The 16,343-nt window shown below is 33.1% G+C and overlaps 1 protein-coding gene across 1 annotated transcript in view; it reads left to right on the top strand.

Moving 5' to 3' along the window:
• LOC143051888 (protogenin B-like) overlaps window positions 1-16,343 on the top strand; it is a 56,692-nt gene that overhangs the window by 17,744 nt on the left and 22,605 nt on the right. The window contains exons 3-12 of the mRNA XM_076224885.1: window positions 1,087-1,231; window positions 3,814-3,980; window positions 4,249-4,377; window positions 5,946-6,092; window positions 7,668-7,825; window positions 8,465-8,594; window positions 9,787-9,924; window positions 11,494-11,652; window positions 12,409-12,600; window positions 16,028-16,150. Of these exons, the coding sequence (XP_076081000.1) occupies window positions 1,087-1,231; window positions 3,814-3,980; window positions 4,249-4,377; window positions 5,946-6,092; window positions 7,668-7,825; window positions 8,465-8,594; window positions 9,787-9,924; window positions 11,494-11,652; window positions 12,409-12,600; window positions 16,028-16,150 (1,488 nt within the window). The remainder of the gene's footprint in view (window positions 1-1,086; window positions 1,232-3,813; window positions 3,981-4,248; window positions 4,378-5,945; window positions 6,093-7,667; window positions 7,826-8,464; window positions 8,595-9,786; window positions 9,925-11,493; window positions 11,653-12,408; window positions 12,601-16,027; window positions 16,151-16,343) is intronic.

Here is a 16,343-nt window from a genome sequence, read left to right as displayed (position 1 = left end):
TTAACATTGATTTTTTGCTGCTATTGTAAAACAGTTGAGGGAAATGAAAGTTACAAAAATACTAACTTCCAAACTAAAGAAAATTTAAATGGCAAATTTAAAAGCTCAAACACCATCAAACAAATGGAAACAACAGTGGCGGATCCAGAACTTTTCCTAAGGGGGGGGGCCCGCTGACTGACCTAAGGGGGGGCCCACTCCAGTCATGCATCAGTGATTCCCTATATAATCAACCAAATTTTTCCCACGAAAGGGGGGCCCAGGCCCCCCAGGCCCCCCCCTGGATCCGCCTATGAACAACTTTCATACTCTTGACTTGGCTCAGGTATTATTTTATGTACAAATTGGTGAATTATTCTGGTTTTATAGCTTGCTTAATTTCTCACAAGTATGACATGTGCCATTCTATTTCAACTTTTCCTTAGACATGTTAGAAAGACCTTCTAATTTTAAGAAGACATGATATGCAATATGGTAATATAAAAAGAAAGATACTTTTTAGTAGATATGAAAAGATGTGGTATGAGTGACAATGAGACAACTCTCCATTCAAGTCACAATCTGTAACAGTAAACCATTATAGGTCAAAGTACTGTCTTCAGCATAGCAAAAGTTGTGAAACCCTGTAGATAAAAGAGTTAGATATATTTGTTATTTTATTTTTAGGCATAGCAAAAGAGTATAGCTCTGAACCTGTAGATAAAAGAGTTAGATATATTTGTTATTTTATTTTTAGGCATAGCAAAAGAGTATAGCTCTGAACCTGTAGATAAAAGAGTTAGATATATTTGTTATTTTATTTTTAGGCATAGCAAAAGAGTATAGCTCTGAACCTGTAGATAAAAGAGTTAGATATATTTGTTATTTTATTTTTAGGCATAGCAAAAGAGTATAGCTCTGAACCTGTAGATAAAAGAGTTAGATATATTTGTTATTTTATTTTTAGGCATAGCAAAAGAGTATAGCTCTGAACCTGTAGATAAAAGTGTTAGATATATTTGTTATTTTATTTTTAGGCATAGCAAAAGAGTATAGCTCTGAACCTGTAGATAAAAGAGTTAGATATATTTGTTATTTTATTTTTAGGCATAGCAAAAGAGTATAGCTCTGAACCTGTAGATAAAAGTGTTGACAAGGGGGGTGTGGCACGGTTCGAGTGTAAGATCAAAGCAGTGCCCCCTCCTCTGTACACATGGATCAAAGATGAAGTCCAGTTAGCAACAAATGACAGGTAAATACGTCATTCTATATATACTCCTTTGACTTGTAGTGATTTTGATAGTGCTCATCATTTTGACATTTATATAACAATTTTGAAAATTAATATAGATACTTAAAATCACAAAAATGATCAGCAAGGCAAGATCTACTAACAAATCAAAGTTTGACAATATAGTTAGTAGACTGTCACTCTTTATAGGAGTGATTGCCCTTAAATGAGGATTTTTTTTTACCCTCTTGTGTTGCGAGCCAAAAACTGAGGAAGATAGAGAGAAACTAAGCAGACAAAATGATAATCAATACAAGATCAACAAAACAGTGATTTTTGTCATAAATTCTAATCTACAATATTGGAGGGTATCCTTTGTTGAACATACACATAGACCAAAGTGAGCGACACAGGCTCATTACAGCATCTAGTTTGTTTCCTCAAAAAAATATTTTATTTCCTTAAAAACGTCGTAGTATAATAAGCAACATGACCTTTGCATTGTACTTTTACAGAGAAAAATTGGTAAATGACTACAATCCAACAAGAAGAGTAAGACAATAAAAGAGTAGGGGCATTAAGGCCTGGTTTTGGCCCAAGAAAATAAAATGTTTGATAACTTTTTCAAATTGGCACATAATCTTTAGAAATGCATAGGGTCAAGAAATATAAATGAAAAACATTAAGATTCTTATGTGATGACTTCACAATTATGTCATATATAATATGTACTGTTTTCACAAAAACGATGAAAATCCAGAATGTATGCAGTTTTCTATCTTTATTTCTGTTGTTGAAACATCGTGTGTGGCCAAGAAACAACAGAATAATTTAACTGAAGCTTTATTATTACTATTGATAAAATCTCACCAAATATATGGTTTCTTGGCACATACTTTTCCAATCGAAAATATACTTTTAAAAAAATTTGATAAAAAACAAGGAAAATCACAAAATTTTACAAACTATGCAAATTAAGGCATGATTTGTTGCCATGGTAACTTGTTCAATGTCCAAAATTATTTTGTTTTTCTGAATACCTTCTACCTGAGATACTTTTCAGTAATTTAAAAATATGTATGATAACTTTTAAATTTGCAGTAATTTTTGGGCCAAATAAGGGCCTTATGGCAGATTTTACAGTATTGTGTTCTGTCTCCTACTTTCATGTTGCTAATGTGACGGAGACAAAAATGAGTAACGTTAGCGACATTTGGACATGTCACATGAGCAACAACATCTTTAAAAGTTAAAATGTATGCACACAGGGATGTTTAATATATGCCTGGAGTAATAAAATTGTACAGTCTGGTTTAGAATTTCTAAATATACAGAATGTCATTTGCAGGTGTACTTTATATCAAATGAATACACAAGAAACCAAAAAATTAGTAACGTTAGCGACATTTGGACATGTCACATGAGCAACAACATCTTTAAAAGTTAAAATGTATGCACACAGTGATGTTTAAAATATGCCTGGAGTAATAAAATTGTACAGTCTGGTTTAGAATTTCTAAATATACAGAATGTCATTTGCAGGTGTACTTTATATCAAATGAATACACAAGAAACCAATTCGTAATAGTAACATTAGCAACATCTACTATCATGACATTATGTTTTGTTGCGAACGTCTTTTTGATGGACGGAATACATTTAAGGTCCTCTTGTAACGATATTACACACAACTTACCTTCTTTGCTTCCCCATCATGTGAAGGAACTGACTCCGAATCTATTTCTGCAAAGGGCGATATCGTAACTCCTATACAGGAGAGTTACAGATATAAATATATGTTGCTCACGTGACACTGATTTGGACGGAAACCTCGAACAGTAACGTTCGCAAAAAATAAAACAGCCAATGATATTGATTCCTCAAGTCCTTTGACCCCCTTACGTCATCCAAATTTAATATGATTGCTATTTTCAATTATTTATAAAACCCGGGATAAAAATAACTACAATGGGCTGTCTGAGAACTAACAAGAAAATTGCGATCGTGACATACCACAATGGACGGAAAAGACGTGACGTTAGCAACAATATTTTTAAATTACCTTTTTTAGCCATTACCAATAAAAATCTGCCTTAAAGTTATGATTAAAACACAAAAGAAGACTTTTTATTAAAATATAAGTCCATGTTATTAGGCTCCACTTATAAATAATACTTCAAAATTCCACTCCAAATAAGCTGGATGTCAGTAAAGTAGGTCATGATGTCTATTCCATGTCCAATATTTTGAAATTGAAAACCCTCTAATTCTAACATAAAACACAAACACAGAGTAATTTTTATTTTTATTTACTCAGAAAGACACATTTTATTCAATAACATAATGCATTACTCCATTACACAGTCTGTTTCACAGTTTCAGCAATTGCTTTTTTGATGGATACAAAAAACAATAATTCCTTCTTATTGTAAAATCTGCCTTATTGCCCTTACTCCTTTAATTATCTATTGTTCCAGGTATATCATTATAAACTGCAGATTTTACATGATATATAAATATCTAGTTTTATCTTTATGAAAAGACGGTGCATACTATACATAACTGCATACTATACATGGCCTGATACAGTATCTATCTTTCAGGTATATCATTATAAACTCAGGGATTCTGCAGATTTTACATGTGACTGCAGACGACGCGGGCCAATACAGTTGTCATGCTACCTCAGGGGGACTACATCACCTCCCCGATACAGTTAATAGTATTACTTGGAAAAGAAGTTCTGAAGCCTACCTCACAGTCAAATCAGGTACAACATATTACCAGTTGATTATGTTATTGTAAGATTAACTACCTTGAACACAAATTTTGTTGAAATAAAAAGATGTGGTATGACAAATGTAGGAGTGCCAATGAGACAAATCTCCATCAAAGTCACGATGACGGATGTTGTTAGAGTAAACAATTATAGGTTAACAAGTACACACTCAACAGCAAGTTATAAATGGACTTAAAATTAAAACCAATTAGAAACAAGTGAACATACACTGAAAGAATAAATTTAATATTTATTACAGGGAATAAACCAAGACCAGCAAAGATAGTTGCTGGACCATCAGATACAGTTGCTCAGTCTGGTCAAACAGTGGTGCTAGAATGTCTGGTCGATGGTAGTCCCAGACCTATTGTTAAATGGAGAAGAGAAGGTTATTAAATAAAAAGTTTCATAAACAACATAGAAAAGAAGTTGTATAAGTGCCAATGAGACAACTCTCTATTTAAGTCACAATGTGTAAAAGTAGACAATTATAGGTCATAGTAAGGCTTTCAAGATGAAGCCTTGGGTCACACCTAACAGCAAGCTTTAAAGGACACCAAAATATCTTTTGTTAACCAATTCAACAGGAAAACCAATGGTCTAATATATATATATATATACAAAGTAATTGTAATTTAATTAATTACATTTCAAAAAACAGTGTAATGTGTAATTTATGTAATTGATCATTTTTGCAATGTAATGTGTAATTTAATTAATTACATTCCAATGTAATTGACCCCAAGTCTGATGGACTGTGCCAACCACTGAACAACAGGCTCCAGAATTAGGAAAGGTGCATAAAAATGCACAAGGTTTGAATGTCTTATCAGACACCAACCTTCACCCTAACCTGAGACAGTAGTGTAATATTACAACATAAAAAGGCACACTATTACATATCAATAGAAATGGTCAATCTCAATCAAAAATATATTAAATAAACATTTATCATTGAAAAGCATGAAATGGCAGTAAGACATGGTCTAATAGGCACCTCTATGAAATAATCAGCTGTTGATAACAAGCTGATCCTAATCCTCATTCATATTTCCTTCATATATTGGACTCTTCCTAACACAGGCAGTTGTCACAATTTTCAGTGACAATGGATTGAAACCTATTCATAGATGCCAACCATTACGATTTTTCCGTAGTTTTTCCGATTTTGCGATAAAAACTACGCTATTACGGTCAAAGTCGAATAGTGACGGATTCCCAATCATCGACGTTCAATTTTGTAAAACGCGGATTTTTATCATTACTTTTCCGTCCTGGTCCAGTATTTAGGAAACGCCAATGAAATGCTTCCGGTTTCTCGGGAGTTATCAACCTATTGTTGGGTAACTAACTGACTTCCGAAGAGGCAAACTTGCATTTTATTAAGTAGCTTTCCCCCTTTCTCTACTTCTCCTTGACAAAACAAAAATGTTTGAGTCGAGAACATCTGAACAATTAATGAATGGAATACATACTACAGACAACATGTTAAATGACAAATTTTAGTGTACATCACTTTGCAACCACTCGTCAGTAATTTTTATTGGTAAATGCACGTTTATGAATGATTACTGAAAACTTTTTTTACGGAAAATTTGATAGTTTGTTACTGATTGTGTCAAAAGGGGGTTGGCATCTATGCCTATTTAAAAGGAGCAGTTCTGACGAATCAGGAACATAAACTTAGAAAAACAAAGAGCTTATCTCCAAGTCTTGAAATAAATTAACCAAAACCCTTTTATATCATTTTCAGACCTTGAACCTACAGTTGCATATTTCTGCATTAATTATGCATTAATGATGATAGCCAAAATAAAAAACAAATCAGACAAAAAAGATGTGGTATGATGGACATTGAGACAACTTTCTACCAGAAACAAAATGATGTAAAATATTTATTTATAGAAAAGGACATTGAACCTTGAACTTGTTGCTCATTTATGTTCTATTTTTCAGATGGTAAAAACATCACGAAAGCCATGTTGCAGGGGACAAATCTTAAATTGTTAGAACTGGAAGAGAAAGACACTGGCAGTTATATTTGTGAAGTTTCTAGTCAAAATGGACCTTTGATTACTGCTAAGGCTAACCTTGTAGTTACAAGTAAGTGAAGTTTCTAGTCAAAATGGACCTTTGATTACTGCTAAGGCTAACCTTGTAGTTACAAGTAAGTGAAGTTTCTAGTCAAAATGGACCTTTCATTACTGCTAAGGCTAACCTTGTAGGTACAAGTAAGTGAAGTTCCTAAATTCTAGTCAAAATGGACCTTTCATTACTGCTAAGGCTAACCTTGTAGTTACAAGTAAGGCGATAGAAAGCTCTACACCAAAATATTGTCGAACTATTAGTCAGAAGACCAATATTTCAACATTTTTCTCATTATCTAATAAAAATTGATAAATCGTAGAAAGGGGTGTATAGTCCGCGGTTTTTTACCCTGGGAATGAAATTGATGGAAGGGGTGCTGACTATACAAGCGAACTAGACTTTTTCCTCGATATTTGGGGATGAAGAGGGGGTGCGGACTATACACAAATGCGGACAATACACGGCCGTATACGGTATCAAGAATTGAATATTCCTAGTGTAGGACATCAGACAAGTTAGTTACTTACAGTACAGACTGAAACCTGGTCAGATGCTTTTGTTCACATATGAAATTAAAGATGTATTCTCAGCATAACATGGTCATAATTGATTGAATTAAAGAAAGTTATTATCTATCATGTCCGTATTTTATTTCATCATTTTCGTCGCTGCTAAAAAAATTAACAGATTTCAAATTGTTATAAATATGTATTACTAGATTTATTTCACTTGACTGGGCGGGGTTTAAGAAAGTCGTTTATTTAAGACCAGTCCATCTATAGACAGGAGTTTTGGGATAAACTCATCAATGCAGTGTCCAGTTATTCGTCCCATATCAAACACTCAGTACTTTTGTATATGCATTTTGGTGACACTGATAGGTGATTAGAATTCAATAATAATTATAATGTCAATCATCCTTATCACACACATCTTCAAATAGACTGTTCTAATGCAAATTATTTGCCCAATCAGTTGAAATAACATTGGTAATACATGTAGGAACAATAAATGGATATATATATATTTACCTTCAGAAAGAACAACTAATTTTTATGCCCCACCTACGATAGTAGAGGGGCATTATGTTTTCTGGTCTGTGCGTCCGTCCGGTTAAAGTTTTTGGTCGAGGTAGTTTTTGATGAAGCTGAAGTCCAATCAACTTGAAACTTAATACACATGTTCCCCATGATATGATCTTTCTAATTTTAATGCCAAATTATAGTTTTGACCCCAATTTCATGGTCCACTGAACATAGAAAATGATAGTGCAAAGTTCAGGTTAAAGTTTTTGGTCAAGGTAGTTTTTGATGAAGTTAAAGTTACATCAACTTGAAACTTAGTACACATGTTCCCTATGATATGATCTTTCTAATTTTAATTCCAAATTAATGTTTTGACCCCAATTTCACGGTCCACTGAACATAGAAAATGATAGTGGGAGTGGGGCATCCGTGTACTATGGACACATTCTTGTTTATTATTTTTCAGAAACAACAACTAATTATTTATTATTTTTCAGAAACAACAACTAATTATTTATCATTTTTCAGAAACAACAAGTAATTATTTATTATTATTTTTTTGTAGCACCACCTGTTATATTAGAGAAACCTAAAAACCAGAAGTTTCCCCGGTCACGTGTTATTATATTTACGTGTGATGCAGAAGGATCTCCCAAGCCTAAGATCACATGGTACAAGGATGGACAGACAACTCTAATCAGCAACACTCATGGCAGATATAAAGTAAGAGTCATTGTAATTCAAATTTTTCCAAAGTCGTCTCTGATTGGTCAATCTGTTTGTACTTTTGTTTGCTCTATTGTTCCGTTGAGTAGAAATCTTATCACTCACTGACTTATATATATGAGTAAAAAAATCATCTTCTAAATACTTGCAGTGTTTGCCTTAAATTACCGGAGAATAAAGACCAAGTCCCCTGGAGAAAAACCCCAACTTGTAAAAAAAAAAAGGCTTAAAAGACAATTTTTTTTCCCAGTGCAATCTCAGTAGTTATTGTGCATTAATACAAACTGAAAAACACTCATTTATACATTTGCCATGCATAAAATGACCTTTGTGCAGGTTTTATTTCAAAGTAGGGTTTGACTCGTGAAAGGGGGTCTGCAAATTGAATTTTCAGTCAAAATTCATGGGTTATTCTTAATTTCCCAATTTTCTAAAAATGAAGCATATTTTCCCAATAAAAAAGGGCAGAGTTAGTTTTGAAAAAAGCCAACATTACCACTGACATGAAAATACATAGTTCAAAACCTCAAAACTGTGTGATGTTGTATTATGATACAATAAAAGTTGCAATAATATATTTTCAGTCAAATTCATAAAAAGGATACAATATTTTTATTCCAATTTAATTTGTTACAGATAAAAGATGAAGGGAGACAACTGGTGATAGAGCAGACGGTAGTGGAGGATTCTGGGTATTATCAGTGTATAGCAGAGAACAGTGTTGACTTTGTATCAGCATTTGCCAGGCTTCTCATTGAAAAAGACGGTAGGTTGAATAGAGTGCCATAATTATACATTTCTTATTTTGAAACATGCAATTTCTTAATTTGTAAAAATGTAATATTGTAATTTGAAACATGTATTTTTTACATCCGTTTCATTAATTTCTACATTTCAAGAAGTTTTACAATTGTAGAATTAACTAGTTCCAGAATATTCTGGATGAGGTTGGTGTTGATATATGTAAACTCGTACCTTAGCCAACTCATTCCAAATATTTTATTATTTTATATTTATATGCAATAAAATGTTTGTTCTTTTCTTTAATATACATAATACACTTAACTACATTTTACAAATTAGGAAATGTATAATTATAGCTGATATTCCATCCCATTAAATAGAAGTTGAAAATGCTGGCAAACAATTCTAAAACACTTTGCGAGTGTTAAAATGAGTCAAAATCACCAAATAAAAAAATACAATTGAAAAACTTGTGGATGTTTGAACAGCACATGCAAATGAAAATAATTGCTGTGAGAGTGCAGAAAATCCATACTTCATTGATTCCAGTAGAACTAGACTTTAAAAGTAAAAAAAGTGTTATCCTTTCAAATCAATGTTTGTACTCCTGATAAAAAGTTTGAAAGATTTCACTGCAGTGTTAAATATATAACCTTTTGGAATAAGATTTTTTCAAGCCAATTATGTAAACAGGAACGGTTTGTATCGTAATAGTAGACACTGTGAATTCATTGATCAGTGATATTGTTTGCCTTAAATTAACGGAGGATAAAGGCTTTTTCCCCTGGAGAAATCCAAATTTGAAAAAAAAAATGGCTGAAAATTATTCCCAAAAGGACAACTTTTTTCCCAAACAGTGCAGTTTCAGTAGTAATTGTGCATGTATACAAATTATTTATACTATGTACCTAAGCAATTCTCATTTTTTTGTAATTTCCGTGTCCCGCTAGACCTTAATTCCCGTTTTCACCGCACAATAATTTGACTTTCCCGTATCACACTTACAAAAAATCGGCAATCCTGCGTCACGCTTAGACCCCAATGAGACCCACTTTGAAATAGGATTATTTTTTTTTAGTTACTTCATGTGAATCACTCTCAACATTAACTGATTATTTGGTATTACAGACACAGCTTCTGGAAAGCCAAATTATTTTTTTTTAGTTAATTCATGTGAATCACTCTCAACATTTACTGATTATTTGGTATTACAGACACAGCTCCTGGAAAGCCAAATGTCAGCGCTGAGGCAGTGTCCAGTAGAAGCATAAAAGTCTCCTGGTATAGACCGGACAACAAGAAATGTCCCATTTTGGCGTACTCTGTCACAATGAAAGTGTCTGACACTGGAAGTAAGTCAACTTAAAGGACTATGGGTAAAATGAAAATAACATTACTTAATTGGTTGAATTTCTATTGTTTATCACGTTTTAAACCAATCACAACATTTTGGTGAACACTTTTGGAAATCTTACCCTGAAATCATTAGATTTTGAAACAGCTAATTGGTCTTTAATTGCTGTAAGGTGAACATATTTATCTCATTCTCATGGTTGGGAATTCCAAGGATAAAAGAAAAATTTGGAACTCAATATGAGATAAAAGCTTGAAATTGGTGCATAACTTGTTAAACAATTTGATATTCATGATATAGTTACAGGTACAATAGAAAAGAGAAGGGAAACCAGAAATGTGTCATAGAATAAACTACTTATCATTGATATGGTCATATTTATAAATTAACTGTTTACAAACTTCAGAATTTTTGAATACTAAGGCTTTTCTACCTCAAAAAAAGATTACCTTAGCTGTATTTGGCAACAAATTTAGGAATTCTGCTCTTCAACTATGTACTTTATTTGGCCTTTTTAACTCTTTTGGTTTCGAGCGTTACTGATGAGTCTTTTGTTGACGAAAAGACGCGTCTGACATTACAGCGGATTCCATTGAGTGTGTAGCCAAAGGTAATATCTTTGGTAAGCTTGCTTGTTAGCTGAACTGTGAAGTCATTATTAGGTCAGGTATACTACCCTCCTTTTGAAGTAGCATAGTCCAACAGACAGATCGATTAGTTTCCATGTCGGACTAGTCTATTCTTAAAGTAGGGTAGTTTACCTAACCTAACACTGACTTAATAGTTCAGCTAACAAGCAAGCTAATCATAGATATTACCTTTGGCTACACACTCAATGGAATCAGCTGTAATACAAAATTTAATCCTGGTATCTATGATGAGTTTATTTATTGACCAAAGACCTCAAAACAGCTTAAGGTCACCAATGGGTCTAGAAAGCAGTGAGAAAATCCTGCACCCAGAGCTGGGCTTCAGCTGGCCCCTCAATAATATTGTATATTTTGTTCAGCAAATGAACACCACACTTAACTCCAATACATACAAATGAACTAAATACTTAACGAACAAAAAATCACTATCAAACAAAGGCTGGAAACTCCTGAGTGAGACAGTCTGACTGCAAAAGCACTATCAAACAAAGGCTGAAGATTCTTGAGTGTGGCAGTCTGACTGCAAACATGTTTTGTGAGATCTCAACCTTATTCAACCTCGAGCTAATGTGAAATAAACAGATTCATCAAATAGGTATTACCAATGTTATTTCAACTGATCGGGCGGAGCTGAGATTTTAATTTGCATAAGCACTGTCCATTTGAAGATGTGTGTAATAAGGATGATTGCCGTTATATTTATTGAATTCTAATCACCTATCAGTGTCACCAAACACATATACAAAATTAAGAATTGAGTGTATGATATGAGACAAATTACTGGATACGTATTTGATGAGTTCATCCCAAAACTCCTGTCTATAGATGGACTGGTCTTAAATAGGAGAACTTCTTAAACCCCGCCCAGTCAAGTGAAATAAATCTAGTAATACAGTAGCATACTTATTATTTTTCAGGTAATGTAGAAACACAAGTGATGCAAGCAACAGATACAATGAAGATGTTCACAGATCTGGTACCTTATACTAATTATACAGTGTTTGTGTTAGCCTATACATCATTGTGTGGGGCAGGGGAACAGTCAGATCCAGTCACAGTGGCAACATTAGAAGATGGTAAGCATTTACTCTAATTTATATACCATTTTAAGGAGGAACAGATATAAACTGGTAAAACCCTCTCTCCTTTCAGAGCAGGGTTAGGCCTAAATTAAGATATTGTTTGTTTCCCTAGTCCTGATCCTGCCAAACCAGGAGTGGGTAGGTAGAGAAATTATTTTATTTTTACCAAAAAGCTAGAACAATACAGTCCATTTGGCAGGCCTGAAATTGGAAACGAATAGAATAATATTTAACTGAGTTTTGACAATAAAATTTTATGCTTTCGCAGTGTTGGTCAGGATTGGGGAACAAATTATATTTTATTTTAGGCCTTATTGAAAAAGGCTTCATAGAATATTATGATAGAAACTATCCATGAGTTAATTTTTTTTGTAATACTTTCTAGTTCCAATCAATTATAAGAGTCCTCACCTATAGCTAAGTTTACCATAATCAGATTTTCTGTAGAATATTGACAAATGATGTTATACTTGTCGAGAGAATTACATGACTTGTGCAAGGTGAAGGAATCTTATATCCATATTTCAAATATTAATGATGTCATTGTTAAAGTCGTCTTTAAAGTTGGAGTTATCTTCCTTTGTCCAGAATTGTAGTTGAATCAACTACAACCAATGCTTAAAACTATGCATTATTTAATTTTACTATCCCTTCAGTACTTAAAAACACTTTGATTGTCAATTTAAACAAGAATTTTAAATTGTGAGCTGAGAGCCTCTATTGATCTTATTTATATTTCTATGTTTTCAGTTCCTTGCAAAGCACCATTGATAAGACTGGTTAGCACAACACCTAATACCATCACAGTAAAATGGGATCCCCTCCCACTGAGATTCAGAAATGGAGTTATTATCGAGTACTCAATCTATTACATGAAAGTGGAGAGTAAAATCATCATGAAGGAAAGAACATTAGGGACTGCTACGTCTTTCCTTATCACAGGTAATTCATACAAAACAAATATTAATGATGTCATTGTTAAAGTCGTCTTTAATGTTGGAGTTATCTTCCTTTGTCCAGAATTGTAGTTGAATCAACTACAACCAATGCTTAAAACAATGCATTATTTAATTTTACTATCCCTTCAGTACCTATAGATATATTAAAAAGGTAATACAGTCTACTACATTTAAGGATGTACTTAGGTGAGGTTTTGGAATATGTGTCAAACGTTCGGACTCCTTTGTGTTTTTCCATACAATACAATGTAAAATATTTTGCCCCAAAACACCCATTTATTTTTTCATATAAGATTTAATAGCTCATGAAAGGTCATTTACCAAATTTTTAGAAGATTCTTGATTTTCTTTCTTTTGTTTCGAGACCCAAATAATACCAATGCAAATATAAGGTAAAAGTCAGAGTCAGCCTTTTCCCGCCATATTTTAAATCTCAAATATCTCGAAAAGGAGGTCCATGACTTATCAATATTTTTAGCTTATCTTTGTCCTTAATTGATGCTCTACCAGCTTATAGTATCAATTTTAATTTCTTAATTTCTTAAATTTTACCTAACCTCACTTAAGTACATCCTTATGGGCATACAATACAGTTAAAGCCGTGGTGTGGTGGTTAGCTCATTAGGCTACTAACACAAAGGTTCCTTGTTCAATTCCTATTCCAGGGAGAAAATTTCAGGCAGAGAGTCATATTTCTTGCAGGTCAAAGACACCCTTGTAGATTTCGAAAAAGAGCTGCTTAATGTCTCTACAAGGCAGCCCTCACACCCGCAAAGTGGAGATAGATTAATATGAATTACAAAAACTTGTTTCTCAATCCACTATAAATAAATATGTTTTAACTCATACAGTTAAACACAAATTAAGAAGCATCCTTTTATAACTCAGATACAGGGATCTCCATGGCCTGTTTAACGATGGCGCCCCGCCATCGTTCAAATGTCTTGCGCCATCGTCAAATGACTCGCCCCATCGTTAAATTGTCTTCCGCCATCGTTCAAAACTTCATCATTTTTTGTAGCCCGACGCCATTTTTTTTTTCAATTATAATCAAATGCATGTAATTGCATAACCCTTAGGCTTTTTATGTTATAATCCAACACAGTTCTAACGCCTGAGGGATATCCGGATTAAGATCGCTAATCACTTGTACCTGAGCTTGTACAGGTAGATTAACAAACCAGACAGGAGAATACTATCTGAGGATAGACGATCCATTTGTCGAATTAATCAACTAAGTTTCAGCAAATGATTATGATAATTTAGATTAAATAAATAAATTAATAATCCAGTTACAAAGAAAACAGTTTAACAAGTCGAACACGTGCTTTATTTTGACTTGCGCAATCAGCATCCCCCTTTTTTTAAGAAGAACAAAATAAGACGCAAAACAGTAAATATTATTTCATCGCAAATAACTCGAGTACTGCTGTAACGATAATTAAGAATTACTTTAAAAGTTTAAAAGTAAAAACTTATAAATATTTCCTGTAAAGAAATATCGGATCGTAATTCCGAATTCATTTCGTATATTACAATCAAATTGATACATCCCCGTTTCCGGTTTCTATTCAGACTCGAAAGATGCCTGTTGCACAGCATCAATTTGTCAGATAAAGTCATTAAAAACCTTTTCATTTGCTTTACAAATCTCTTTAACCTTTTACATAACCCGTACGAATCGTTTTGTTGTTGCTGCAAATCAGCCATACCGGTAATGGGTTTTGAATTTGACAGTGTCCATGAAAAATAAGCTCCACATCATATGATTTTTAACCCCCATAACAATTACCAAAAATACAAGAAATCTACATGGGGACCTTCATGACAGCTTTTGGTCATTCTCGACTAAGGGGGGGACCATGAAGACTTGGCATTTGAATGGTTAAAAACGGCAATAAATGAACATATTGATACTTCTAATTCTATAATGAAAATTCAAATAAATATAATTTAAATAAGCAATGAATTAGCATGTTCACCATTCCTTGTATGGAGGGATAAAATAATTCTGATCGCGCTACACTGTACAGCGTAGACACGGTTTGTAATGGTGAAAGTTCCTCCATGGTTCAATTTTCATCCATGGAGATCCCTGCATTCAAAATTGTTTAACAAAATTCTGTATTTGTTTATCTTCTGAAATAAGAAAAATAAGTATGTCTGTCCAAAGGATAGAAAGCCCAAGAAACCGAAAGTTTTAAGTAAACATTTCTACCCTGTTTATCTTCAAATTTAGCACATGAAGGTATATGTTTTATTATCGCTATTATGTGCATTTTTCTTTTGATCTTTTTTTGTGATAATTCTCATATCATGCTACTCGCTTGAGATGGAAAAATTATCGCTAGAAACTAAGGACACACGGCGTTGCTAACGAAATTGACATGAAATTGACAACGTCGTCATAGGTAAAATAGCGATAAACAGATTATCATTGGTCATCTCAACTCGATTGCTTTTCTCACTTTCGCTGTACCAGCTCAAGCGAGAAAATCAATCTCGTTGAGATGATCAACAATAATCTATAATTACATATTTGAATTAACTAAATAAAAAAAAGCTTGTATGCAAATTTTCCTAAAATAATCATTACATGTAGGATCGAAACTGTTTCGTACGAATACAAGATATCTCCATAATTTTCTCCAGCACAATCTATTTCCTGTACATCTTCTGTTAAGTTGGTTACAATACAGTGAGATAACTCTGTAAAATCAGCCAAATGTTTTAATCACATTGTATTGTTAAGGAAATATTAAGTTTCTCAATGATTAAAATGAGTGTTTGTCAAATTGCTATCTATCCAATGAAATTTTTCCAAGAAAGTGATAGGGTCAAGTTGTTTTGATTTTTTTATATTTTCTCAAAGGGTCAAAGTAAATATTGTGTCCAAATTTCATGAAAATTAAACAAGCCAAATTAATTTAAGTCGAGGTGTTGGGTACCACCTTTAAAAATCTGGTCACCTCCATTGCCATCAAGCGGCCGTTTGGTTAATTGCATACAAAATAATTGCCAGCTAGATATGCTTATTTAAAACCGAAAAGTTTTTTCCCTGAAACAGCAATTTGGTAAGTATATTGTTCTTGAATGCATTCATAGTTTTGTTATTATTTTATATTCATTTTTGTGTTGTTTAAAACAGTTTTTTTCGTGTTTATAAGATGCGATATTGATAATTTTCCCTTAATGTGTACAGAAATGTTGCCCTTATTCTATTTCAAGCCTTGAGGTCATAAAAATGTCAAACAGATTATTGTTGCAAGACAGAATTTGTAATCTAAAGATATTTAATAAATTTGAATGAAAAAAAGAGAAAAACTTGCAAAGTTTAGAAATTCTTTTAAAGTGAATTGACATAAATGGGCATAAATAAATGACCATCTGTCTATGTTATATTTTTTTAGGTTTAGATCCTGACACAGACTATCGTGTGAGAGTCTTGGCATCCACTAAGGCTGGCTATTGTCGTATTGAAAACAAGGACTGGCCGTGGGTTGACTACCGTACTTCAACCGGCAATAACCCAGGTAAGTTTTCTTTATATCTTAGATGTATCAAATCAGTTCGTACCTCCCAAATTTAGTTTCATTTTTCCAATTTTTGTTGTTTTAACCAAATGTTATGAAACTTAAACACAATGCTTATTGCCACTAAATACAGATTAAGTCTGAATTTTGGTGGCATCACTTTTTCTGTTCTAGAGTTAAGGTGGTACCTAAC

The sequence above is a fragment of the Mytilus galloprovincialis genome, chromosome 11 (assembly GCF_965363235.1).
Source record: "Mytilus galloprovincialis chromosome 11, xbMytGall1.hap1.1, whole genome shotgun sequence".
In the NCBI taxonomy this organism is placed as follows: domain Eukaryota; kingdom Metazoa; phylum Mollusca; class Bivalvia; order Mytilida; family Mytilidae; genus Mytilus; species Mytilus galloprovincialis.
The sequence above is the reverse complement of the archived record's forward strand: the minus strand, read 5'-3'. Positions and strand labels throughout refer to the sequence as shown.